Source organism: Trachypithecus francoisi, unplaced genomic scaffold (genome assembly GCF_009764315.1).
Source record: "Trachypithecus francoisi isolate TF-2019V2 unplaced genomic scaffold, Tfra_2.0 Lachesis_group0, whole genome shotgun sequence".
NCBI classification, from domain to species: Eukaryota; Metazoa; Chordata; class Mammalia; order Primates; family Cercopithecidae; genus Trachypithecus; species Trachypithecus francoisi.
This window is the reverse complement of record NW_022681453.1, coordinates 130,498,019-130,525,688: the sequence shown is the minus strand read 5'-3', so window position 1 is coordinate 130,525,688 and position 27,670 is coordinate 130,498,019. Positions and strand designations below refer to the sequence as shown.

Sequence of the window (27,670 nt, the reverse complement as noted above, 5' to 3'; positions counted from 1 at the left end):
TATTTATATGTCTAAACATATCTAAATGTACAAAAGGTACAGTAAAAATCTGAAATAAAAGATAAAAAATGGTACACCTGTGTAGGGCAGCTCCATTACAATTTCATGGGACTGTCGTCATATATATGGTCCATTGTTAACCGAAACGTCATTTTGTGGCAGATGACTACATTAGGAGAGAACATCTCCCCATCCAGACATTCCAGCGTGAGTCATTTGACAAACAGTAGCATCTTAGGTGGCCCTATAATGCAGAGAACATGATCATCCTATAGGAATAGGGCTAAGACCATGTAGTACATTAAAACAGAATGAATGATTATATAAGCAATATTCATGAAAAAGTTTAAATACACATCTCCTGATAATTTTTCAGTTGTTTATTGGAAATCATAGATTTTTTTTTTAAAAAACCCACTAATCATTTTGTCATACAAGAGCAAAATTCAAATAATACAAATATTTAACATTTTGGTATAAAATTAACAATATGGAAAAAAAGATGCAAACCAACCAAAAGGTAAAAAACTTTTAACAATAACACTGTGTATAACCATCTTCTATTCAAGTGACCATCCAAGCTGATAGTTTATTTTCCCTTTGTTGACATTTTTAAAAAAGATAGCCCTGCATTTGGAGCACCAAAAAGTTTTTTCCTTCTTTTTTAAAAGGTTGGAACCCTTTTATTTACAATACTCTTCTCAGTACTTTAAGTGTGATGAGGGAATCATCTAGCAACTTCCTTCTTAGAAAAAAAAGGAAGTGCCTTCATATTTCCTTGAAATTTAAACCTGCTCCATTCTATTCTAAGCAAAAATAAAAAGGACACGGTGCAGAAGAGTTCTTTCAGCAAATAAATAATAGTTTCACAAAAGCACTGCTGTAAACAAGATCACTTTGATGACCAGAGACACTGATGTTTTCAACCAATGGCAACTTTAAACACTTCCAAGTGTAGATACACAGGGTATATATGGCCAAAAGGCAATACATCATTAAAGAATCAACTAATAAAAATTAATTATAAGCCTGTTGCTTGGTCAAATATGCTTTTGTTCGCTACGTTTTTAAAAATTGGTCAGAAAACTTAAACTGTAATGATCTAAAACCCTGCATCTACTCTGAAAGTAACTACAACCTAGAATGTCTGACATTGTAGTTTTGACATTAGTTAAAAATACTAAATTATCTAAGCAATGTAAACAAGCCTCAAATTTCAAAATAGAAAAAAATTAAAATTTCTGTAAACATTAAAAAGCTACCTGCTAAAAATTGTTAAGTATCATCATCCAGTTGTGTATACTGATAAATCTTTTTTAGTTTTGTTTTGCATGTTTTTAGACATTACCTTATTATATGAGACATCTTATTTTCCCTAACAGTGCCTCTGCTGTCAAAGGTCTTAGAGTGAGTTCAGCCACTGTTGCTGAAGTCATTATTTTGGCCTTCATATAATCTCCCTAGCAGTAAACACCACCTAATTCTTTCTGTAGTGAAGGGAGGTAGTGTGTATTATAGCTACATTTTTATCCTGCTTTGTAAAATAAATGTAACTTACTTTATTCGATCTCAGACACATCTCTTTGATTGCAAGGAACATGCAGCTTTAAAAATGGTTTAAACCCCAAACTGGCAACTTTTCCATCACTTTTTTACTGTTTTCAAGTTTGAATTATTTAGAAAATAAAGATCACCTCTGACAGCTATTTGATGAAAAATAGTTTTATATATTATAACTTTGACGTTTAATGCTCTCAATTTAAAACTCTGAACTTGGAACAAAGTGCTGTGGTTTATAAGACCTTGTTGGGGAGGAGTGGGTTAATTTTAGTAATCAGTACAATGACTTAGACACTAAGATTTCATTTTATAAAATTATGGATAAATTAGGCTTGTAATGTTCTCTCTTTCCATTTGAAGTCTCTCCATTATTATATTCCTCTATGTAAACTACATTCAAATAACAACCTTAAACACAGACCAATATTGAATATTTAAAAACCAGTTGAAAACTTCATTAAAATCAGTTTATTTGAATTAACAATGGTTTCTCCCTAGAGAAGGACCCTATGAGCAACCAACTGCCCATGTTATGTGTCATTTTCTAATACTTAAAAAAAAAAATCCATTAAAAACATACAAAGTATTAGGGCAGCATTACTCATTTTTCTCAAAGTTCTCATTAAACTTTGAAAAAAGATACCAAAAAAAGGTATTTTAATGACTCTATCTCCAATAGCTACATGGATGCGGTAAGAATTTGTCTGTTTATAATAACATTGTACACATTTTTCTACATCTCCTCTTAAGAACAAGAGACTTTTACCAGATTCATGTACTTTCTCTCCTATGCTGACCTTTCCCTGCCCCTACCACCTCCACCAAGTGCTGTTTAACAAAAATAAACTTGTTTACCTGGTCTAACAATATATTCATTTCCTTGAAATGTTGTACTATATGTTCATTTGGTATTTTCCAAAAGCAATTATTCTAACATCAAGACTTCTTAATAACGTCTCTACACCTCAAGTATATATGTGGCATTACATGAGAACTTGAACTTCCCTTTAGTTTTGTTTTCACTAATAATATAAACCTTTTCTAAATACGAATTCTTTGAAATGAATTTAGGCAATGAAATAGATAAGTGATATTAAACAGCTTCTAGAATCAAAGAAACATTCTGATGGACTAGGCTTTCAAAATATTTGTCTTTCATGCTCATTTTACTTAGGGTATAGACAAACATTTAAAGGTTTTTTTTTCATCCAGGTTTGACTCAGTGACAGTGAAAACATACAACATTCAAGTACTATTAGATAAACGCAGCCCTACAAGGATATGTGTCCACATAGCTAATTTTACAAAGGAGAATTATCTTCATTAATCTGCAGTATATTTGACCAAAAAAACCTTTTGAAATGGTTTTTACTTTAGGATCTGTAGCATTCTTCCAAAGGTCCTGGAGATCTTGTAAATGTCCATGAGATGTCATCATTTTTTCGTAGATGCAGGGATGATAAGGAGTTTTACCCTCTCCAGAAAAAAACACATGGTACTGTGGTACTATCCCTATTTTATTGGCACAGAGGCCCATGAACACATCGTCTATGTAAAGACTAGAATTAAGTGTCTGTGACGCCTCATAGACTTTGGCAGCTACATCACCGGAGATTACATAGGCAGCTCCAGCTGTATAGTCAGGGTAAGCTGGCCACTGGTACATTTCATAGGACACGTAGTATTTGCTGCTTTTATCTCTAATGGGAGGGGCACCACGATGAACACGACCAATCCAAAAGTCTTGAACACCAATTTGTTCTAAACTTTGAAGGTATTCAATCAGATTTGGCATGTGAATAAATATGTCATCATCAGCAGTCATAAGAAATTTGGCATGTGGACAATAGATATTTGCCCAACTGAACTGCATAAGTAATTTCAGAGTAAGATTGTAGAAAGAATCAACAAAGTCTTGCTGAATTACATCATTGTACATTTGATCTTCCCAAACCAGTTTTCTTTGTAGTTCTTCTCCCTCCAGTGGACTAGGAGTTCCTAAGGCAAACAGAGTTTTGATGTTGGCATTCAGCTGAGACCGAACATAATTCTCATTGCCCCACGTCTTTCTAATTGCGGAACGTCGATCATAGTTTTCAGGAGCGGTTTTTACAAACAGTAAAAGGAGGACGTCTTGAGCTTGACACTTTTCCTTGTGGTTAATCAAGTACTGGTAGCGAGGCCCCACTGAGGTGTGCTTCAGAGACAGGGTATCGTTCACAAAGTCATAGCTATTTATGAGGTATCTGTAAGAATATGACTTCATATGGCTCACAATGTGATTATCGATCGGTTCCCAAAAAAACATGAGACTCACTATAAAACAAGTTGCAAATAAGTGAATAAACTGCCATTTTTTGACTCTTCTGCCACTAATCAACATTGTCATATCCACTCAAGTCTGTTTTTATTTAGGATCAGTTTTAAACAGGCACTGGCTTCTTCGGGACCATAGAACTTCGTATTTCGTAGAGTAAGTGTCCATCTTAATACATGTTGGTCATTAAAAATGGAAAACAGTTTTCTTATTTCACAAAATAGTTTCTTTTAATCCCATTTTTCTGAGATTGTGAAAGAATGGAACACCCTGTAGAACTAGGACACTGGCACGTCAAAATTCTTCCACCCGGGCATCCTTCAGGAAGCGTGGTGGGCGGCCTCATGTGGCTCTCCCATGTGAACATTCCATGCCACCTATCAGAGTCAAGAAGAGAAAAGAATCACAATCACGTGGGTTACTGAGGTGCCAGAAAGACATATATTCCTAATTCCTTAAAACCAAATGTAAGCTGCCCGATCTGGACAAAAGGTGATGAGGCACTTAGTATTTGGCAGAGGCATATGGCTGTTTATTTTTTTTTAAAGGAGGACAGGAAAAGGGAAAAAATTGCTTTACACTGTCTTCCCATTCAGAATACAGAGACCTTTTTCTACTCCTACTCTTAAAAAAATAAAAAAAAAAAACTTCCCAAACAGCTATAATCTTGTATACTTAGGTTCAAATTTCACAAATGGGTATATTCATGAATATACTGACTTGAATATGGTCAGGAGAAAAGTAGATACATAGATTAAGGCAAAAATCTTCAATGAAAAGAAAATTCACAGCAGTAAAAATCCATTAAGGCTTGCCCCAGACAAGGCAGGAATAAGACTTCTTTTTTTTTTTTTTAATTAAGGTTCATAATCAAGGAGCCACACTTTGCTCCTTGAAAGCAAACTCTCAATAATCAAAATTACTTTGTGAGCCCCAGATTTATACAGCCACCTTCTTTCTGCACTTTTTTATTTGGAAATGCAACAGGCGCATCAATGTAACATGTTCTAAACCGGGAAGCAACAGAACGTAGCCAACAAGCACTGTCTTTGCAGTCAGGCAATTTGAACACCAATGCTGCCTCAGCCACTTATGGTTTCTTGTACCATATCATGCATCTAACACAGAAATTTGACAAATTGGGGTAAGACCGTTTAACTCAAAGTCTTTGTGCAAATTAAATGGGAATATACATGATAAATGAAGGGAAGCAGACAGAAGACAGATCATTACCTAGCACACTAGGGTACTCAAGTGTCATTTCCTTTTTTTTTTTTTTGAAACGGAGTCTCACCGTCTCCCAGGCTGGAGTGCTCCGCCTCCGGGGTTCACGCCATTCTCCTGCCTCAGCCTCCTGAGTAGCGAGTGGCTGGTACTACAGACACCCGCCACCATGCCTGGCTAATTTTTTGTATTTTTAGTACAGACAGGGTTTCACCGTGCTAGCCAGGATGTTCTCGATCTCCTGACCTTGTGATCTACCCACCTCAGCCTCCCAAAGCGCTGGGATTACAGGCGTGAGCCACCACGCCTGGCCTCAAGTGTAATTTCTAACCCATTCTGTTATCTTCTCCCCTAAAACCTGCTGTTCCTGTTTCTCTTTATTTGTGCTTAACTGCACTTCTTTCTTCTGTGCCTGAAATCTGGAACACCCCCCACCCCATTTCCTCCACTTCCGTTATTTAAATGTTTAATCCTGTGAATCACTTCAAAATCTCTCTTCACCCCTTCATGTTATCATCCCCTCTCACCCAGACTAGATGATCCCCTGGCCAACCCACCTTCCACTTTACAAAGGTCAGAGTGACCTTTGTAAAACTTGGATTTAATCACGAGACGAACTGAGCTTTTTTTATCTCCTTCAGAGCCTCCCCACTAGTTAGTGACAAGATGAAGTCTAGCCTGGCCCACAGGACCCTTTAGGATCTGCCTCTCCAGCTATTTGGTCACATCATTTGACAATACCAAATTACTGGCTGAAAGCAGTCACACTTGCCATTTTCATATGCCCTGGTCTTTACACCAGCAGTCTTGTGGCCTGGCTACCCTACCTCCCTTGCTAATATCAAGTCTATAGACATCCTTCTCTGGGAAGCCTGAATTGGGATCAACCCATTCCCTGAAAGATGCTTCTCATCTCATCTGTATTGCACCAGCACCTTCTTTATACCCCAAACAGAGACTTTTTAGGCACGATGTTGTAGACACCCTACACTCAGCATCCAGGTCAGTGTGTGACCCCTGGTAGGCATTCCCCAAATGTTGGTGCAAAGAACCATGCTGGGGGTGGAGCCACCGTTTACTCAAAGTGATGGTTACTGGGGAAAGATTGGGGGTCAGGACGCCTAGCCAGGTGCCACCTCGGATGAGGTCCATGCCATGGCTGCTTACCCCAGGTCCTCTCTTTTCTTCTACCACTGGGACACAGCACCCTCCTTCCTCAAGGATTCTGTCCCCAGTGCTTACCACAGGTCAAACACTTCCTTGGATGGCGAGGTAGGCTGTCTTCCTCAGGGGTGGTACATTAGTTTCCTGGGCTTTGGACAGGACTGACAGGGAGAGAGTTGTGTAGGCCGAGCCACATAGCAAGCCCCAGGGCAAAGGCCCTGCTTCATGCCCAGAGATCTTTCCTCAAGTCCCCCTGCCAGTTGACCCCTGATAGAAAACCAACTGCACACACTGAGTGCCCTGCAGAAGGGGCCTAGCCTCAGCTGTGACACCTCCATCCCCACTTCAGAGCTTTCGGATCCAGCTGTATTTCCCACCCCCATGATCACTCCACATCAGGGCAGAGGCAAAGGCCAGGTATATAAAATGTCCAGTGAGGACTAGAGATTAGAGCCAAGCCCCATTCAGACTTTGTCCAGAGATAATCAGTATAGGGCACATTTTATTGCTAAGGGCACTGATGTGAAAACTGCACGCACCACTTAGGAAGCCACAGCCAGCATTTTTTATTTTTTAAATGCAGAGTGTACTGAAAGTAGTAAGAGCAAGAATCACTTTGTGAAACTTTTGGGTTTTATGTGTGTGTGCGTCCAGGGGTGTCATGAGAAATGTGTTACTGTGCAGGGGTGTCATGAGAAATGTGTTATTGTGCTTTACCATCACAAAGGCTGAAGGCCGGGCGTGGTGGCTCATGCCTGTAATCCCAGCACTCTGGGAGGCTGAGGCAGGAGGATCACATGAGGTCAGGAGTTTGAGACCAGCTTGGCAACATGGTGAAACCCCATCTCTATCAAAAATACAAAAATTAGCTGGGTGTGGTGGTGCACACCTGTAATTCCAGCTACTAGGGAGGCTGAGGCAGAAGAATCGCTTGAACCAGGAAGGTGGAGGTTGCAATGAGCTGAGATCATGCCACTGCACTCCAGCCTGGGTAACAGAATGAGATTCCATCTCAAAAAAAAAAGACTGAAACACTGCTCTAAGGAACAGATCAGTATCAGTAATTTCCCCCTTGGATAGGCTGTTCATTTCTGGACTGAATGCTCTAGAGGAAGGTGAGAAAGACATCAGAAAATACCAGTTTCTGATGGTGGCATCTGCCTAAACTTTGCAAAATCACTTTCATTCAGGGGCCCACTTTCTTTCGGTTGCTCTCTCAGTCTTTATCCACAGTGCTCACCCAGATAATGACCATCCTCTGAAGCCTCAAAGCAAGGGCCCTCTGGTCTCCTCCACAAGACATCTTGAAGGAACTGGAGGCTTAAACTAAGGTAACGGAATTCTTGATGGCAGATTTGAAGCCAGCATACACATTTTTAAGAAATCTAGGAAAATTCTCAACTGAAAAGCATCTGCAGTTTCTACTCTAATTGACCCTGGGAAGGGAACAAAGAGGAAAGTAACCTTTGCAATCTCAGGGATCAAAGGGAAAACCAGCTGCCTATTCCTGAGCAGCTGTGCCCAGCAAGCTCCAATGCCAGCTTGCTTTGCATGTCCTAGAGTTGTTTGCAAGTCTGGGCTTCTTGCTAGACTTTATGCCCACAAGTCCAACTGCTCCCACAACCAGTGTGCATCCATCTGACTCATTAAAGGCGCTACTATCTCTCCAGTGAATCAGGCCTATTACTCACCAGGTTGGTGCATTGCTGCTGCTGCTTATATGGCTACTGTAAGCCGGCAGCTGGTTCAGAACATTCATTTTGTCCCCACCCTCAATATGTATGTATTTACCTTATTTTCCTGTATTTTTTCAACTGTTCCAAATTGACATCAACAAGTCAAAATGCTTTCTGAAAAATGACAAAAGACCTGTCACAAAGCCCACATCCCACGCTAGTAATTCAGCACAGCATGTGAAGTTCTAAAATGAGAATTCTCCCCCTCAGTCGTTTGAATTTTTTAGCCACCATTTACATAAATCTCACTGATAACCAGATCTCACTGATAATACGGGAATGATAAGGGGAAGACTTAGGGAAGGTAAACTCCTCATTTGTATTACACAGCTTCACTTGTATCACAAAAGAACATCTGAATTCCTCCAAATTGAACATAGTCACTAGGAGGCCTTTCCCAGCCTAAATCAAAAGCACTGCCCTCCCCTGGCCTGCCCCCGATCTAAATTCATCAATTACAAGTCAACACTGTTGCGCCCAGCTCCGGCTTTGCGGATGGAGACCACGCACATACAACTGGCACTCACTCTTCTGGTTTCTTACAGCGTCTTAAAGCTTCTCTAAAGCACAGCTTCCAGCTTTCCTATTCAGAGTGCAGGGGAGGGCCCTAGGAAGACGCCCACAAAGCCTGCCGATCTGGTAGAAGAAAATGCTGGGCCTGGCAGGAAACAAAGCAAGCCCAATGCCGAATGCGAAGCTCAGCAACCATCCACAACAGACTGCTGTGGGTGCAGCTTCCTTTGTGTGCCTGCAGCACGGGTCAGTGGCCAATCAACAGGCTAGAAACTCAAGGGTTACCCCTGTTTGGGGCCAGATTTATTGTGTAACCTTGGGCAACCCTCACCTCACTCTGATTCGGTGCTTTAATCTGCAAATCGGGGATGAATATCCATGTAATGTCACTGAGGGGCAGTAAAAATTATAGATGACTTCAGAGCCTGCTGAAAATAGTAAATAGAAAAGCACGGGAGAGAAAAGGACAAAGAATTGCTTGGAAGAAAATATGCAGATATCTCAAATACAACCTGGGTTTGCTTCTATTTGGACTGAGAAGAAGGGACAGGTATTCTTAGTATTATCTTTCCTAATAGAGGTAGTCAGAAGAATAAAGAATAGAAGTAGGAACATCAGAAAAGAGGTGACAGACCCCAAATACTTTTCAGTCTGGGAGCCGTACCCCTCAGTTACTCATAGGAATATTCTTTCACAAGAGAGCTCTTTAAACTTTTTGGGAAGAAACTAGTTAGCACACCCAAAGGTTACAAGTTTCCCTGCAATAATCCCTGATTTTTTTAAACCTTACCCCTGCTATCAACTCATTTCTTTGTGGAGTCTACTTTTGTGATGCTGAGATAATATGTAAAACCTGCTATCCATTTTGAAGTTTTAATCAAGATGGGGAGGTCCACACTTTTAAGTACAAGTTAAACCTCAGTCTCCAGTGTTTCAATTAATCCTACAAGTATATGAGTATTTACTCTGCGAGTTCTTACACCAGTCACAGTGGGAGATCATGAAGAAGTATTTTACAGTCTCCAATCTCAAAGCATTTACAGTCTATTTGTGACAAGACTCGTAGTTCCCACATGAAAGCATAGTTCCCACAGACAACAATGGACAAATCCTGGTAAGGTACAGCGTGTCAGCACTAATCTGCATGATACCAACCCCAGGCGCAAAAGGAAAGTCTCTGGGACTAGTAGAGAAATCAGTGGGGGTTGGATGAGTCAGGATTTTAGGAGGGCCTGAGGATGACTAGGATTTAGGTGGCTGCAGGAGTAGGAGCAACCTTTGTTTCAGACAAGAACTGCGTATGGCAGATATTTGAGAAAGCCATTGATTTGAAAGCAGAGAGGTGGGAACCTACTTACGGAGAACCTTGAAAATCAGGTAGAGGAGTCTTAGAGGGTACAGACAGCAGCAGGAAGTCATAGAAATTTCTGGTTTTGTTTGTCATGGTAACTCCCTTGCTCAGTATTTATTAAGTTTGAGCAAGAGGGATTAAACTGGCAATGGAGGTACAGGGTGAAATGCAGAATGCCTGAAGATCAGGACGCTGGTTTCTCAGGGGCTTGTACTGATGCCGGATGAGGTGAGGAAGGCCTAGTCGAGGGTAGTGGAAGTGGGGAGGAAGGCCCTTTCAAGAAAAACAAAGACCTAGCAGGACCTGATGAATGACCTGGGATGGGGAGTAAAGGAGGAAGAGGAGAAGTGAGAACTAATTTCAAGCATTACCGACAAGGGAGGGAAAACTGGTTTCCTGAGTTAGGAGTGAAGGAGATTGCATTTGATTTTAGACTCGCGTTGAGTTCGAGGGTGATGGAGAGACAACAAGGTACAGATGTCCAGAGGGTAATAATCTAAGACAAGCTAGACAGGACTGGGGAGATCCAGGTGGGTACTCTGAGCATAAAGATGACTAATTTCATGAATGTGGATAAGCTCTCTAGGTGGAGAGAGAGCAATGGGCCTGAAGGAAAAATAAACTCCGGAGAAGGAGAAAAAGGAGGAGTCAATGAAAAAAGGGCTCGTTCATCAGAAAATTAAGATGGGGTTAACAAATGGGTAGAGTGGGTAAGCAGGACAAACAAGGCCCTGGTCTTGGAGCTCTAAGTGGGGAAGAGAGACATTGACCATGTAGTTAGGGTTGTGCTGGGTGCTATGGGAGGGTCTAAAGATGGACCCTGCCCCACTTGGGGGCTGGTTTGAGGTTGGGGAGGGCAATTTCCAGGAAGAGAAGCAACAGTGAACTGTATTTCTGCATTTTACTTAGGAGACATACAACACATTCAAGTCTAAGGAAACCTTATGATGTGTAGACCATTTTGTTCATGTTGTCTCCCAACACTCAAGACAGCTTAGCAGCCAGGAAGTTGTTTACATGGCTTCACTAAGAACTGCATTTCTTCTGAGACTTCAAATTCCAGGATACTCATTCTATAGTATGCTCACTCCTAGCTGCAACTTCTAAATATTCATCGAGAACCTTCTGCCACCCCACCACGCCCAGCAGTCTCCTGACCTTTCTTCCTCACGCACCTCCCTTGTCTCAGATGCAGAATCATCATCGGTCACCTTTGCCCTCCCACCCCAACAACCCCAGACCCCAGCGCCCTCCCATCTTCCTGTTCCTACGACACCTCCAGGGATGCGGGGGAAACGGAACTTACCAGGCAGGCAGCGTCACCACAAATGGCACTATCTAGCTTTGGGCAAAGTTTTCAGTGCCGTGTGACTGTTCTTGCACTTGTCCCAGACCTTCTCCCTTTCCTGGTCTCTTCAGCGGCCATGCTAAATCTCCCCCTCCCAGGCTCTGTCCCCTCACTCTGAAGACTTCACCTCCTGTCTGCTTCCTAGAGAAAGGAGGAGACATCAGACACACCATCAGCTCCTCCTCCCCTTGTGGGCTGCCTCTTCACCGGCTCCCTAGTTCCCCAACACTCACCATTCCCTCTGTAAACCATACTGATCGGTGCCAGGACTACAGGGAGACAAGGGTGCCACTTACTTTAGGTGTACAATTTAAGTAGTCAGTATAATAATTCAGTAGTCAGTATAATACTTTGATGCAGTATTTTTTAAAAATCAAAGTTACTGCAAAAAATCCACAATGAACAAAATGTCAAAACTGTAAACCAAGACAGCCTCCAACCCTACACTCACACAGCCCTGCCTCACCTGATTCCCCTAATCCCTGTCCTGCTGACTGAGACGTGCTGGGGGCTGAATATTGCTGACTTCTATGGACATGCCTGCATTCTTAGTGCATGTATGTATACCAACCTAAAGTATCATAAAACAAGACTAACCCTTAGTGTATATAATTATCATAAAACAATACTAACCCTTAGTAAGAATTAGTATTGTTTTATACTTTAATTTGGTGTGTGTGTGTATATATATAATATATATACATTCCTCATTCCTTTATATATTTTACACTTTTATTACTTAATATTCATATATATATATATATATATATATATATATAAATGCCTACTTCTATTCCTATTTTTTTTTAATGCTGGACATGAAAACCTCCTAAAATGGTTGTCTGAACCATGAATAGATTGTGTTCTACATAGCCGAAAAACACCAATCTAGGATGGAATCAAACCTCTACCATAAAATCATCCTCTCTTACTTCAATTGTTGCCAAAACAAGAACAAACCCAGAAATTCTATATAAGAAGGCAGTATAATTTGATGGAAATACTAACGGATTAGAAGAAAACTAAGAAATTTAATCATTCCGTTCTAGTTCTGATTTTTTCCTTGCTGGGGAAATAAAATATCGTAGTGAAACCTATATAGAAAACAAGACTGAACTGATAATTTTCTTCATTTTAAAAATCAACTTAATATTTGGAATATCCCCATGAGTCATGAAAATATAATGATCCCTTTAAAAGTGACATGCTTATAAAGCAGGACTATATAGGCTCCTCCAGTGAGTCACAGGTTTTTAAAAAAATTCCTTTATATTCTCATGCCTTTATATCTTTTACATTTAAACTTTTATTACTTAATAAAGTCCCATGTGGGAGAGTTTTTAGTTCCTGTCCAGACATAACTAAAGGAAAGAAAGATAAAATCTTCTGTACCATCTTTATGCTGCATTTTGTTCTACATTCCAAGTTTTTTTTCTGGCTTCTTCTTGTCATCTGTTTCCTATTAAGTATAGCTAGGACCAATCTTCAGAAGCCAAATTACCTTGTTGAGAGAGATCAGGAATAAAAAGCCCCGCACTTCCTGGAAAAGCTATAATTTGATCTGCATAGATTTCTTCTTAATAAATTAGTTACAATAATTGGTGTTAAGAAATATAACTAGTTACTATTTGGTACTAACTGCCTAGTCTATTTGCTCAAGAAGGAAGAAGACAATGTGAAATCTGAATTTATAACTCACATTTTAAGGTGAAACATTAGATATCTTTGCAACTGTTATATTTCCAATATAAGACCTCTAAAAAAGAAAAAAATTCTACCTAATGGCTGTCTTCAAGTGTTTTTGTGCTGGGACTTTAGCTATATGAAACTTTATTTCAAGCCATGGGCAAAAATTAGAAGCCATTTGGAATTCTTATCCTTCTGCAGAGAATACATTTATAGAGTTAGTTCTTGATTTAGTGTTAGTCCAAAGACTTTAAATTCCACTTTAGCAATCATGGCTCTGGGACAGAGGAGAAAGCTGGGTAATAAAACCTTCAATGTGAATCCAGGTACAAGATCTCCACCTATGTAAACTAAGCTATATCTTTCTTTATAAGTTAAACATGGGTGTAGATTTGTTTGCTGGTTATGGGGGAAGTAAAGACAGGGAAATTTCAAATGAACAAATGGGTAAAGACAGACCCTAAGTCTTTATTAACGAGACTTGTGGCATGTGATTATAGATTATTCTTATATTTTAGGGACGTTATATGAAATCAATAATTCCCAGTAACCAGTTTGATTATGCAAAATTTGAAACAAATTTTTAAAAGCTGACATATAAAGGCGGTCTCAGAGAGGTCAAACACTTGCTTTTCTGAGCTTGGCCCTCTGTGCTCCTTCTTGCAACACAATATAACTCTTGTCAGTTTCTTTCTTGCCTACTTAAGAAACAAACTTCTCCTTTTACCCAGTCTAGCAACCAAGACAGGCTCCAACTCTGCATTTACACAGCCCTGCCTTACCTGACTCCCCTAATCCCTGTCCTGCTGACTGGGACATGCTGGGGGCTGAATATTGCTGACTTCCATGGACATGCCTGCATTCTTAGTATATGTATGTATACCAACCTAAAGGATCAAAAAACAAGACTAACCCTTAGTGTATATAATTATCATAAAACAATACTAATCCTTAGTAAGAATCAGTATTGTTTTATACTTTAATTTGGTGTATAATGGGTATGTCTACTGTACACCAGGCCCTGTTCCAAATGCCTTACAAATATAGTAGCTCTTTAAGCCTGACAACAACCTTTGAGGAAGAAAGGATCTCCCTCCCCATGAGGCACGGAGATACCGAGTTAACCATGTAACGGCAACAAACTCCAGACCCTGTAGCAGCTTAGAGCAGCATGTCAGTCCCAGCCCCACCCCTGTGTTCCTCACCTGCCCTTTCTCCCTGGCATAGGCACAGGTTTTCCTGCAGTTCTCATCAGGAGGGGAGGGCAGGGGAGCAGGTGGGCAGGGTCAAGAGAAGCAACCCCAGATGGATGAGAATTTGCTTCACTGCCAGAAGTTTGAAGTCACTTCTGTTTTGCTGCATTTTGTTAGCAGTGTTCTTACTTCTTTTACTAACATACTCTTTTTCAAACCTTCCATTTCAGTTTTCCCTCCTTCTTCTTCTTGGTCTCAGTAGTACGAGACAGTGGGCAGAAGTGACCTCATCAATCTGTGTCCTTTGAGTGTAGTCTTTCATCCACAAAAAAGATTCAGGGACTCCAAGGACGGAGATCCAAAGTCGCAGGAGGGGGAGAAAAAGAGGTGGGGAGGAAGGAAGGAGATGAGGCAAAAAAGTACCAGAGTCAGGGAGGATGTCTTAAGCAAGTATTGGGTAAAATGAAAGGCAAGGAGTCGGACACAGACAGCATGGCCTGGAAAAGCTGTCATTCTCTAATGAAAAAGCTGTATCAAAACCGTTTTCATGTGTAAAGGCAGGGAAAAGCTGAAGATATATTCGAAGTCAGCTCATAAAATGACACATAAGAAGTAAACCTGATGAAGAGATGTAAACCAGTTATCCATCATAAGGCAGAAGAATAAAAAATACAAGTTCACCTATCAGTAAGAGTAAGAATTATTGCCTAAAATGCATACCCATCCCTTTAATGTGACATAAAACATGCTACAAATAGCCACTACTCCCAACCCCACCCCTGCCACCCCACTAGGACTCCTCAGACACAATGACTGCTTTATTTGAGTCACTAGAAGAACAACGTTCACTCAAGCTAGAATTTTTCAAACATTCTTGAGATTTGTTAGGCTGGCTTTGTCCCAGAAAAACTAAGATACATTTGAAATGTTGCATTGTGTTGGGTAGCCTTCATCCACGAATCTGTTATTAGAAACCCATATGCAGTTGGCCCTGTACATTCATGGGTTCTACATCCTCAGATTCAACCAACTACAGATTAAAAACATTCTTAAAAAAACTGTATGGTTGTGTCTGTACTGAACATGCACAGACATGTTTTTCTTGTCATTATGCACTAAACGATACTGTGTAACAATTGTTTACATGGCATTTACATTGCATTAGGTATTTTAAGTAATCTAGAGATTATTTAAAGTACATGGGCCAGGTGTGGTAGCTCACACTTATAATCCCAACTACTTGGGAGGCTGAGGCAGGAGGATCATTTGAGCTCAGGAGCTCAAGGCTACATGCCTCTGCACTCCAGCCTGGGCAATAGAGTGAGACCCCATCTCTAAAAGCATAAAAAGAAAAAAATAAAGTACATGGGAATATTGCATAGGTTATATACAAATGATATACCATTTTATATAAGGGACTTGAGCATGCATGGATATGGGGGGGGTGTCCTGGGACTAATTCCCCAAGGATACCGAGGGACAACAAACTATGGACCCCAAACCAGGTGCTCTGTGAATGAAGAGCTTTCCTCTGAGATGTGAGAAGCAGGGAGAAGATGGAAATTGGGGAAGGCTTTGTGGGAGAGGTGGCAAATGAGCAGGAGCTAGAACAGAATTCAGATGTGGGTTTGTGGAGGAAAGGAGGAAGACACAGCTCAGAAAGAGAAGAAGTCTACAGCCATACCACCCTGAATGTGCCTGATCCTGGCTGATCTCAGAAGCTAAGCAGGGTTAGGCCTGGTTAGTACTTGGATGGGAGAAAGAAAGGCGAAGGAAAGAGTACGGCAGGGAACCTTTCAGCTGGCTTAAAACGGTGAAGTAGGCCGGGTGTGGTGGTTCACGCCTGTAATCCCAGCACTTTGGGAGGCTGAGGTGGGCAGATCAGGAGGTCAGGAGATGGAGACTATCCTGGCTAACATGGTGAAACCATGTTAATTTTTGTCTCTACTAAAAACACAAAAATTAGCTGGGTCTGGTGGAGCATGCCTATAATCTCAGCTACTTGGGAGGCTGAGGCAGGAGAATCGCTTGAACCCAGGAGGCGGAGGTTGCGGTGAGCCGAGATGGCTCCATTGCACTCCAGCCTGGTGACAGAGCGAGACTCTGTCTAAAACAAACAAAAAGAAAAGGTGAAGTGGAGGGAGCAGGGAATAAGACATTCCAAGAGAGACTACGCAGGAATTTTTTTAAGCACATAAGAGAAAAAGTTGTAGCTTGAATGGGGAAATGTCAAATCACTTAGTTTGGCTAGAAGTTAGGGTAAAGGGAAAAGACGGAAAAAAGGAGATCAGAAAGGTTAGCTATGGTCGAATCATAATAAGAAAAATCAGGATTCAGAAACAGGGTGACGATATAACCCAGTGTCTGCCTGTTGTCCAGTGGCAGTTCCTGTGTCCCATTCTGGACACTGTCTTTAGAAACAGCACTTGATAGAGGGTTTATAACACAGAGGTACAAAAAGTAGAAGATGGTGTAAAATAAGAGGTATGTGTAACATGTTTCTGTCTTGGTGGATCAACGTTTAGTCTAAGTTAACTACCATTTATTAAGTGCCTGCCCTATTCTAGGCATTACAGCGGGCAGCCCTGAAAGTAGGTTAATACCCATATTTAACTAATTCAACAAATACTAACTTATCACATACTGTGTAGTAGGCCATGGACAGGATGCTAAAAAGACTTCAGAGATGTTTCAGGTGTAGATCTTCTATCAAAGGGTCAGTAAATATTCCAGTGCAAGCTGGAATCTGGACCTGATGGAGGTGAAAGAGAATAAAAAAGCCCAGAGTGTTTAAATGCAAACAAAAGTAGATGTATACTGTGCCTCTCCATTTACTAGTCACATGAGCTCGACTTGTGTCTAAACCATGTACCAGACAGTGTTTTCTGAGGATCATTTGAGATAACTTATTGACAATATCAGTCCAGATTAGATGTTCCATCTGTGCAAATTTCCTTTCTCTAGAATCTGTTCGTGTAGCTTTACCAGGGTTAGTTCATGGATGGCTGATTTTTTTTTTTTCAGGTTTTTTTCTTTTTAGAATACTAAGCTATACTCATAATATGCTTCTTATCAAAAAACATTAATTAGGTAGGAGTTTTTAAAAATACCAATCTGATGGCTAAGGGCCATTTAACACATCCCAAATACTGTTGAAGCAGAAGTATCGCCCCTAATTGACTGAATATGGTCCTTCTCATGTTCCCCATTATTCCATTAATGGAATACTGGTCTTCCATTATTCTTGACAGGAAATAACATGGTTCCCACAAGCACTTAAAATACATTTCAATTAGGATGACACACGTATAAGATTATACGGTCCTCTAAAGTAGGAGAAGGAAACCTGAGGTGAGTCCATCCTTGAACTTATTTTGCTTAGAGCACTATGAAAAAGTTATAGAAAGTTATAGGAAAGGAGCAAAAGAGTCAAATCTGAAATATTAGGTGGATCTTATGCTGTGGAACAGTATTTTGAACTTGAACTTTTGGGCTTTGCTGCCTACACACTTGGTAGAACATTCTCTTTTGTGGAGAACTGGCTTCTAGCGTTAAAACCTTCTATGGAAGAGAAATCTGAATAAGTTACATATCAAAGCCAGCATCTGAATTTGTAGAATTAAAATGTTTTTTTAAAATATCGCTTCTTTATTCAAATCTTGTATCTCACCTGATCAAGTTTCTTATCCTTTAAAGATTCTTACTTCTTACATCCCCTATATATATGTAAACTAACACATAATAGTTAGATACTGCATACTGTAAGGAAAGTATTTAATTCTAGATTTACACTGTTCCGGCTACATCTTTGCTCACAGAGATTCCATATCAAAGGGCAGAGCTCTTGTAATAATTTACTGTGCCTCAGTTTCTGGAACACGGACATAATGAATTCCTCTCCTTACAAGGTTATTCTAACAATGAATTAAAATAATGGCTATGGAAATATTTCAGAAAAGGCATAATGTATTATAAAAATGCAAAGCTGAGACCTATTTACTTCAGCATATATAAAATCCCCCCAAATAGGGTACATTTTGTTATTCTGAGAAGAGACCATTTCCTTCTGAATTTCTCCCCATTTCTTCCTGACACCTGTGTTCTGAAATGCAGATTCTAGTGCAATTGGGCCTCAAAAAGAACTTGACCCTTTACAATGTGAAAGTCACCAAGTGCAATGATTCTAGCCAAAGTGACCCATTTTAAAAGATGACCCATTTCAAAACCCATGAGTTATTATTCAAGCTGTTCTATTTTTGAGAATTAGAAAGGTTTTTTTGTTTGTTTTTTACAATCTCACCATTTGAATGTCTTTTATTAAAAGAGAAAACTGATCACCACTTTAATGAAATACAATATTTCATTTTCTACTTGATGGGGCCTGTACTTTATTTTGAAAATTCTTCTGCACCTTCTGAGTTTTCTCTGGGCAGAGCAGTTATAAGCATCTCTACCTCCTACTCATCCTCATCTCCCACTTTCTCAGGAACAGCTGCTCTGAACTTTGCCTGGGGCCTTTCCTGTGATAACACTGGTTCTACGTTAAGGTGCCACAGGGAGCCTTGCAGGGCCGGGAAGGGTCAGCCTGAGTCAGCCTCCTCCTCAGGGAGTGCTCAGTCAATGCTCAGAGCGTGTGCAGGAGGAGAAGGAAGAGTGAGAAGGACAAGCAGGTTAAGTACTGAATGGAAAACATTTCGGGTATTGCATTTAGCTTGCTTTAAAAGCAAAGAGTTGGCCCCAGAAAGCAGCTTTCACCTCCTCACTTGTGACCAGATAGAAAATCTACCATAAATTTCTGAGAAAGTTATAACATCAGCTGCTGATCACTAATCACCCTTTCAGAAAGTTCAGGTTGGGATCATTTCAGTGCCACAACTTAATACAACTACCTTCAATCATCCTTTTCTGGGTCAACTTCAGCTTTTCACTTTTCTCTCCCATCCCCCACAGGGACCAGGCAAGGTTTCCCAAAATAAAGGCACAGAGGAACAAATCCAATTCTGATGGATGTACTTTCATCAGATAGTTACCATAAATATGAGCCTCAGGCCACCACCAGCCACTGTGCGGTTACCACATCAGTGTCCCTTTAACAAGATCCATAACCTAAGAAAACCCACACTGGCCAAGAATGTACAGGGTGTAGTCAAGAGTCGAGTTGAAAACTGTTACTTTTACCTATATGGTATCCAAGCAAGCAATTGCCTCTGTCACATCAGGATTCAAAATGAAATTAGGCAGAGTCAAAGGAAACAGCGGCCACGACCTCCCCGCCAGGAAGATCTGCGGCTTCAGTCTCCCCGCCTGCCCACTTCCCTGTCCCCATTTCCCCCTGCCAGTAACTCGCCGAAACCGTTCCCAGGCTGGCGGTTTCCTCTTTCCAGCCCGACGCGGGCTGTCGACTCGAATTCAGCCCTCCAGCGGGAGGCGGGTGGCCGCAAGCATGGGGCCCCCGGCCGGCAACTGAATTGGTGGGCGCGGCGTTCGCCTCGCGGCTCCCGTGCCCGGGCCGGTTCCGCCACCGAGGAGCCGGAGCTCCTCAGGGAGTGGGACCGCGCCGGCCCCGGGAAGCCACCCCAACCGGAGCTGCCCGGCCCCCGAGCCTACCTGCCGCACCTGGGCGGCGGCCGGGCCTGGGTCCCAGGCGCTGGCCACCCGCGCGGGCAGGCCGGAGGGAACAAAGGCGCTCCGGGGAAGGGGCGAGCCTCCTTCCCCGCCGCGCTTTCGGAGGGCGGGCTGCCGGGGCCCGCGGCAGGAGAGGCCTCCCCGATTTCCCGGCTTCCCGGCGCTGGGCGGTGCGCGGTCCGGGCCAGGGCGGCGGGCCCCAAGCCCGTGTCCACGCCAGCCGCGCGCCCCCGGCCCGAGCGCGCATTCCCACCTGAAGCCCTGGCGCCACCCGCTGGGCGAGGGCCAGCGTGTCCTCACCTCCTAGCCACTCTTCCCCCTCGGAGACCTCGCTCGGTCCGGAGTGGGCAGACTCGGAGCCTCCCGCGCCGGAGACCGCGAACCGCTCGGCCGAGGAGGCGCGCCGGGGCGGGGGCGGGGCGGGGCGGAGGGGGCGGCCCGCAGCCCCAGTGCCGGGAGCCCGCGCGGGAGACCCAGGGAGTCCAGCTCGGGGCCGCGGCACGGAGAACGAACCATCCGGGGCCTGGAGACTTATCCCGCTGAGCGGCCAGAACTTTCCCCATTTAGCGATCCGGAAGAGAAGTCAACATTCCCACCCAGAGAAGCCTCGGCCCGCGGAAAGATGCGGCCGCGGCACAGCATTGTTTTCACCACGTAACTGACCACAGACTAATTCCGCGCGGAACCACCGGCCCAGGGCGCTCCGCCAAGAGGCAGACCGTGTTGGCCTCGCGGGTCCTGAGCCCAGGGCACGCCGCGGTTCCTCCCACACGGGACACTGGTTCTGTCGCGCAGCGGATTAGGATGGTCTTTTCCTTTCCGTGCGGGAGCTCTAAGGCAGGCTCTCAAGCGGGTCTTGTTAAAAGGTTTCTGGTCACACCACTTATGCCTGGAGCTCTGGGGGCCTCAGTAACAAAGGAAGGAAACTTACAGCAAACTAGGGCTGCACTGCCGCGAACCTTTTCTAAAATACGAGAGGAGGGGGAAACCCCGCCCCAGGCCAGCTTCCCGGTGACTTTACCTCCAAGTCCAGTTTCATTTCAAGGGCAGTTTAGAGCGAAACTCACCAAGTCCAAGCCCAACTCTTTAAATGTCCAAATCGGAGGTCGGCTTTCCTTCCCGCATCGGAGCGAAAGTCGCTGGTCTCAAGAACAAAACTTGCGGGCTTTAAATCTTGGGCGAAGACTGGACGGGCAGCGCTGGACTGGGCTCGCTTCCCTGGCGGGATGCGGGTGGAATGGGGGCGGGCCCGGGCGGGGGCGCTAGGCTCCTAGCCGCGCGCCCCGCACCTCTCGGCGTCACGGCCGGATCCTGGCCCAGCCCGCCAGCCCGCCACCCTCCCGGCGCGTAGGTGAAGGTAATGGGCCCGGCCCCAGTTTGTACTTGTCTGTAGATGAGAATTCCAGGAAGTGTTTCCCTGCCGCTCTTCAGTTAATTGCGATCACTTACTCAAATGACCAACTGGAAGCCAGAGTGCACATGAATGTCCTCTATGAACTATTTTCCTCCTTCAGAATACTTCTTGCAGGTAACCAGACAATATGGAGAGATGCGGGCTTCTGCTCAGGGAGAGAGATTATAAATGAATCCTGTATGCGCTTGGTTTCTTGTTTCCTGCATGTTGTTAGACCTCTCTCTAAAGCCACAAAACATTTAACGGAGATAATATTTTGAGTGATTCTGTTATTGTACCTATTTCAGAACATGATAGAAAAGCAAAAGATTAATCCAAATACTTTAGTAAAAAAAAGCTTTGAGTTTGTCATAAGAGGAAGAAGACAGGTAATGAGTTAAATGTATGACTGTTGAATCAGGGTTTAAAACAGTGGGGCCAGCAGGCACGGTGGCTCACACTTGTAATCCCAGCACTTTGGGAGGCTGAGCCGCAGGAGGATTGCTTGATCCCAGGAGTTAGAGACCAGCCTGGCCAACACAGCAAGACCCCGTCTCTGAAACAAAACACACACACACACACACACACAAAATGAAAACTGTAAATATTGTACTTGTTCATTCAAACTAGATTTTTAGAAAGTTTTTAAATTGCTTTCCTTAAGCCGGTCAGCATCTTTTAAATCATGCAGTTTTTTTCATATGCTACCTACAGAGGGCATGGCTCAGCACCTCCCAGACTGTGGCACTGCATGTACATCAGACCACAGACAGAAATATTTACATATGTGATTTGCAAAGGAGTCACTGACAGTGACCCACAAATAAGCTGATTCATTGTTAATACAGCACTAATCACATACCTTCTGTAATAAAATGCTGACTGAAATCCCACATGCATTTCCCCCAGCCATCACAAGTGTATGTTGGATATCTGTGCAAATATTCAATTACAATTATATTCCTTTCAGATCATTTGGAACTAGGTCCATGTGTCAGGATACATATGTTCCACATACATGAGCACATAGAACTGTACCCACGAGAAATACAAACTGACCAAAACAGTGATAGACACACATAAAAATCACATATTCATGTCCTACTAGATACAGATAAACACACCAGATAGATAAATGGTTTCAAAAGTATGTCTGGAAATTGGAGATACAATGCAAGCTTTTTGGTGGTAGTAGGGAGAGATGAGAGGTTGTGCAGGAGAGATGGGCAAGGTCAGGTAGTCCAGAATGCCCACCCTGGGTTCCACGCAAGCTCAGGTCACACATGGGAGGGGACAGGGAAGTCCCCTTTGCTTGTTTGGGAAGATTTCCTAGAGCAGCCTGGCTTCCTGTCCCACCCGGAGAGAGGGGAAGAGAATGACAGATTTGATGGTATTGATGGCGTTATGCTCAGTTACTTTTATCAAGAGGGAGTACATGAAGATGTTGAGATGTGTTAGAAATAAACTTAGGTAATGACGATGCTGACGTGGCCATCATGAAGAAGGAGGACCGTGTTGGCATGCTTGCCTTATCCAAGTAGCAGCTGGTAGAGAGCCTTGTGATTAGATCTATACATGACTTTGGAATGACCAAAATCTGCATGTTAGACTCAGCAGGGATAGATAAGGCACAGAAAGAGCAGAGGAGTAGCAGATTTAGGAAAGGGGATCAGAGAGTAAGGCATACATGCATCATTAGTAGTGGAGAGGGAAGACTAAACCTGAGTGCAAGAGAACCTGGGAGATGGTGGGAGCAACAGGGGCGCAAGGAAGAGGCTAGTGTTACTAAAATCAGGAAAGGAGAAGCAGGTCTGATAACTGAGTGGCTTAACACAGCTGAAGCGTAGCAGCACAGTGTCAGGCTTGACCTGTTTCGTGAAATTTGTCTTTCTGGATTCTCTTAGACCAGATTTCCTCACAGGCCCTATAGGGAACCTGTCCTGTGAATTTGAACACAGCATGGGCCATGTATTCTGAAGCAGGCCAGTGTTCATTCAAGGCCTGGGCTGTTAGAGAGACTCTGGCTAGGTCCTGACCTGGCTTCCTACACAGGAGCTGGCAAGTTACCAAACTTCTCTGTGCCCACAGTAATACCTGCCTGCAAGGGTGAGTGAGGATTAGTGCATACAGGGTTCTGTGCAGGTTCCAGAGGGCTGGCTATAAATACAGGATTGGGAAGTGGTTAATGGACAGGACTTGAATGCCCCAATCATAGTGACGGGGGGAGTGCTGAGCTCAGAGCCTGGGCTATCCCAATGGGATGGATGAATGGTTGGCATCCTCGAGCCCACCACAGGCTGCAGAAAGCTCCTCTCACCTGGCAGAGGTGGGCTCATGCTGTGTCCTATCATTGTGCTGTAAAGGATCTGCTGTGTTTCACACCTCTGGGAATTTCATTTCTGTTGATACAGCATCACCATTCAAACAACACTCTATCTCCTTTGGTCCGCTTCCTCTTTCGCTGCCCACCGGCCACCTCCCACCACACGCAGCCTTCCTTGGTGTTCTTTTCTCTCCACACTTGCTCCTTGCTGATCTCACCCATTGTCTTTAATCTTGACTTATATTTCTTTCTTTTTTTTTTTTTTTCTTTTTTTGAAACTAAGTCTCACTCTGTCAGCCAGGCTGGAGTGCTGTGGCACGATCTCAGTTCACTGCAACCTCTGCCTCCCAGGTTCAAGTGACTCTCCTGCCTTAGCCTCCCGAGTAGCTGGGATTACAGTTGTGTGCCACCACCTGGCTAATTTTTTATATTTTTGGTAGAGATGAGGTTTCACTATGTTGGCCAGGCTGGTCTCGAACTCCTGATTTCAAGTGATCCGCCTGCCTCAGCCTCCCAAAGTGCTGGGAGTACAAGCATGAGCCACCACTACCAGCCCACCCTGATTTATATTTCTAACCCAGAGTCTCAGCTTCAAACTTAAGTGTCATTGGGTATGTCACATCAGTCTTCAGCTTAATTTGTCTAAAATGGGATGTATAAATACACGATTGGGAAATGGTTAATGGACAGGACTTGAATGCCCCAAAAGCCAGAATCCTCCTTCTTCTCAACAGTGACCCAGCCCAGGGTGTTATGTGTCAGTAACAGTCGGCAGTATTTTGTCACTGTATAAGTTATATATCTTTTGCCTCAACTGGCTGCGGGGAGGGGAAAAAAGTTGTATGTCTATTTTCCCAACTACTTTGAAAGTCTTCAGATCTCTTGTGGGTGAACACCATGTCCTGCTCTTCTCTGAGTCCCTCAAAGAACCCCCCATCTCCTTGCCACCCCCACAACAATGCCTATCACAGAATGAATGCCTGGTAACTGCAGGTTGAATTGAATTTTTGCATAGCACTTCCACACTCATCAGTTATTCAATCTTCTGTTCCAAGAATCCCATCCGTAGTACAGTGGCCCTGTGTACTTCTCCTTTGATGCCACCAAGGCCCAAAAGCTGACCCTGGAGGCACACTAGCCCTTTCCTGCAGTTCCTACTACTGCTTCTGTGGCCTGGCACCCTTCAGCAACCTCCCTCAATTCCAGGGCCTCGGCAGTTTGATGAAATCGTACTAGGTACACCCAGAACTGGAAGATGAAGCGAACTGACAGCACAAGGAGGCACTCACCTGCAGGCCATTCTGAGAACCCAGTTTCTTCCATTTTCTTCTCCTTTGCTTGAGGGAGGGGTCTCCTGGGACTGATCAGCTCCTTCACACCAACACATAAGGAAATCTCTTATGTGCCATCTAACACTCAGTGGGACCTCTCAGACACAGGGATGGGGATAGTCTTGGAGGGTCAGGCCCTGCTGGCTGGGACCCTCCCTGGTCCAGTAGAGCTGTGCTGTCAACCCTCCGACAGCCCCTGTGAAAGTGGCCTGATACCAGTCCCTGGCAGTGAGTCTGTCAGCATTTCTTCTCCTTTTCCCACCAGCAGGTCAGACACACACTCCACACTCCCCGGAGCATACAGGGTTCTGTGCAGGTTCCAGAGGGCTGGCTCTAACTCAGCTCTTTCTCTCCTACTCAGGAGGGCACATGCAAATTGAGTGAGGGAGTGACATTTTTGTAGGAACAATCTTGAGTGCTGATTAACACATATTTTAAAAGACAGTTGGCACTTAGTCTAGTCACAGCTATCTAAACTGAGCAAAACAATTTGCATCCTGTGATGGGGTAGTAGAGGGGGAAGGAAGACAATTACAGCCCCAGAAATGGTTATTGACAACAAGATGAGGGGCTACATGGCTGGCCTAGAGGCAATCATGTGTGTTGGGAATTTTGCATTTAGGTTTGGTTGTACTAATATTTAAGGAACAACTAAAATGTGATTTTCTTTTTAAAAAAAATATACATTTTTTTCTGAGACAGGGTCTCGCTCTGTTGCTCAGTCTGGAATGCAATGGCCGATCACGGCTCACTACAGGCTCAAGCAATCTTCCTGCCTCAGCCTCCTGAGTAATGGGGACTACAGGTGCACATCATCACAGCCAGCTAATTTTTTTATTTTTAGTAGAAATGGAATTGCTCATTATGTTGCCCGGGCTGGTCTTGAATTCCTGGGCTCAAGCGATCCACCCGCCTCTGCCTGCCAAAGTGTTAGGATTACAGGTGTGAGCCACTGCACCAGCTCTAAAATGTAATTTTCCATTTCCCATTTTTAAATACTTAGTAATTACTAAGTGCTAATTTCCTGCTTTACAGAGAATACGTGGTTCAAATCCCACTCAACCAATTTCCAAAAGGCAGTTAAAAGTCTTCCTAGGGTTTACATTGAGTACTCTTTAATATAAGTAGACTGTTAGACAAAACTTGCTATGCTGGGATTTTCCTTATAGCAGTACTTCTAAAAAGACAATTCTAAAGTCCATGATAAATTCATGTGATCTGAAACCATATACATTTCATGAATCAGTCTTGGTGGTCTGATGGTCCAAAGTTGTAAAGCCCAATATTAATACCTAATTGGCTCTGCAGATTTAGGGCTAAGGAATCCTAGGAAAGATTTCTAGGATTCCTCTGAGAGGAATTCCTCTGAGAGAGATGTTGGCATCATACTTAATAAATAAGTAAACCCTCTTGGGAAAAACAGGGATCTATTAGAATAATAGAATATCTGCTGCTAGATAAAGACGCAAATAGATCTGCATCTTTTTGCGCAGGGGCAAAAAGAGGCACAGGGGAGGGGAAAGGGGGCACAGGGCAGGGAAAGTAGTATGTGTCTTCTCAACATTTTCAGCTCTTTGACTGTTTCATAGGCATCCTTTTTATCTTTGGAAATTTCCTTTTTGCAATAGATTTCCTTTTGTTTTCATGAGGTAGAAGCTCTGGGTACGGTTGACCCTCAGTATCCAAGGGGAATTGGTTCCAGGACCCTTGTCAATAACAAAGTCCACAGATGCCCAAGTCTCTTATGTAAAATGGTGTAGTATTCGCATATAACCTATGCACACTCTCCCATATACTTTAAATAATCTCTGGATTACTTATAATACCTAATACAATATAAATACTATGTAAATAATTGTTATACTGTATTGCTTTTAAAATTGGCATTATTCTCATTGTTATAGTGTTATTATTTATTTATTAATATTTTCAATATGAGGGTTGTTTAATCCACAGATGTGGAACCTATAGAGACGGAGGACTGACTATAATTGTTTCACAATTTCTTTTCTTTACTGAAGATTACTGAGTTACTTGGATACTCCTGTTGGGAGTACTATTTCTTGGGAATTGAAGTAATGAGGTTTTCCTATCAGCTATATTCTGGGAATCTCCTTGGTGTGCCAGACATCTCTCACACCATGTCTTGATATATTTGATTGCAGATGCGCTTCTGAACCAGCGTGTTGAGATTTCAGCCACATTCCTCAAATCCCAGGCATACATGGATAATGGTCTGAGCCAGCCCTTTTTCTGTAACATGCTTCTCTGTGTCCTTGCTGTACAGGCCCTGTCTCTCAAGGAGAAGAGTCAGAAAAGTGGGCACTGTTTCAATAGACTGACATTCATGCTCGACACATCAGTTCCCCTGTCACTGTTAGATAAAACTTGCAGGCAGTTTGACCTCAACCAAGTCAGTGCTCAGAGCCCTGATTTGCTCTTCTGTGAAATGAAAATAGCAATTAGTACCTACTCTTGTCCACAGAATTGGTGTGCATCCTATAAATCTATCAACCATCCATTCAATTAACACTTATTGAGAATTCACTTGCTTGCAAGGCACTGGGGCCAAGGATGAGTAAGATAGGACATCTGCCCTAGAGGAGTTCTTGTTAGGGATTTAATGAATCAAGTAAGATAATGAATGCATTAAAAACAAAAAACGAAAACAACCTTATTTCGTGCCCATTGGGTTAGCTATTGTTTTTTTCTTTTTCAAAAAAAAGAATGATAATCTAAATGTTGACTAGAATGTGGAGAAATTAGAACCTTTGTGCACTGTTGGAAATATAAAAGGTGCGGCTGCTGTGGAGGGTGATATGGCAATTCCTCAAAAAAGTTAAAAATAGAATGATCCTATGATCCAGCAATCCCACTTCTAGGTATATGCCCAAAATTGAAAGCAA

At 42.9% G+C, this 27,670-nt stretch overlaps 2 protein-coding genes across 17 annotated transcripts in view; one reads left to right on the top strand and one right to left on the bottom strand.

The window, feature by feature from the left end:
* The window catches only part of MCF2L2 (MCF.2 cell line derived transforming sequence-like 2), a 252,757-nt gene that overhangs the window by 163,719 nt on the left and 61,368 nt on the right, over positions 1-27,670 (top strand). The window lies entirely within an intron of this gene.
* B3GNT5 (UDP-GlcNAc:betaGal beta-1,3-N-acetylglucosaminyltransferase 5) lies at positions 363-21,204 on the bottom strand. 14 transcript variants are annotated; one of them, XM_033211828.1, is made up of 4 exons: positions 19,700-19,949; positions 19,271-19,299; positions 16,737-16,844; positions 363-4,254 (listed from the first exon to the last, which is right to left on the bottom strand). In XM_033211828.1, the coding sequence occupies exon 4, from the start codon at positions 3,947-3,949 to the stop codon at positions 2,816-2,818; it is 1,134 nt and encodes a 377-aa protein (XP_033067719.1). In that variant the 5' UTR covers positions 3,950-4,254; positions 16,737-16,844; positions 19,271-19,299; positions 19,700-19,949; the 3' UTR covers positions 363-2,815. The 14 variants fall into 14 exon arrangements, with proteins under 14 accessions (XP_033067719.1, XP_033067720.1, XP_033067722.1 ...); XM_033211829.1 differs by lacking the exons at positions 19,271-19,299; positions 19,700-19,949 and adding an exon at positions 20,785-21,203; XM_033211831.1 differs by lacking the exons at positions 16,737-16,844; positions 19,700-19,949 and adding an exon at positions 20,018-20,372.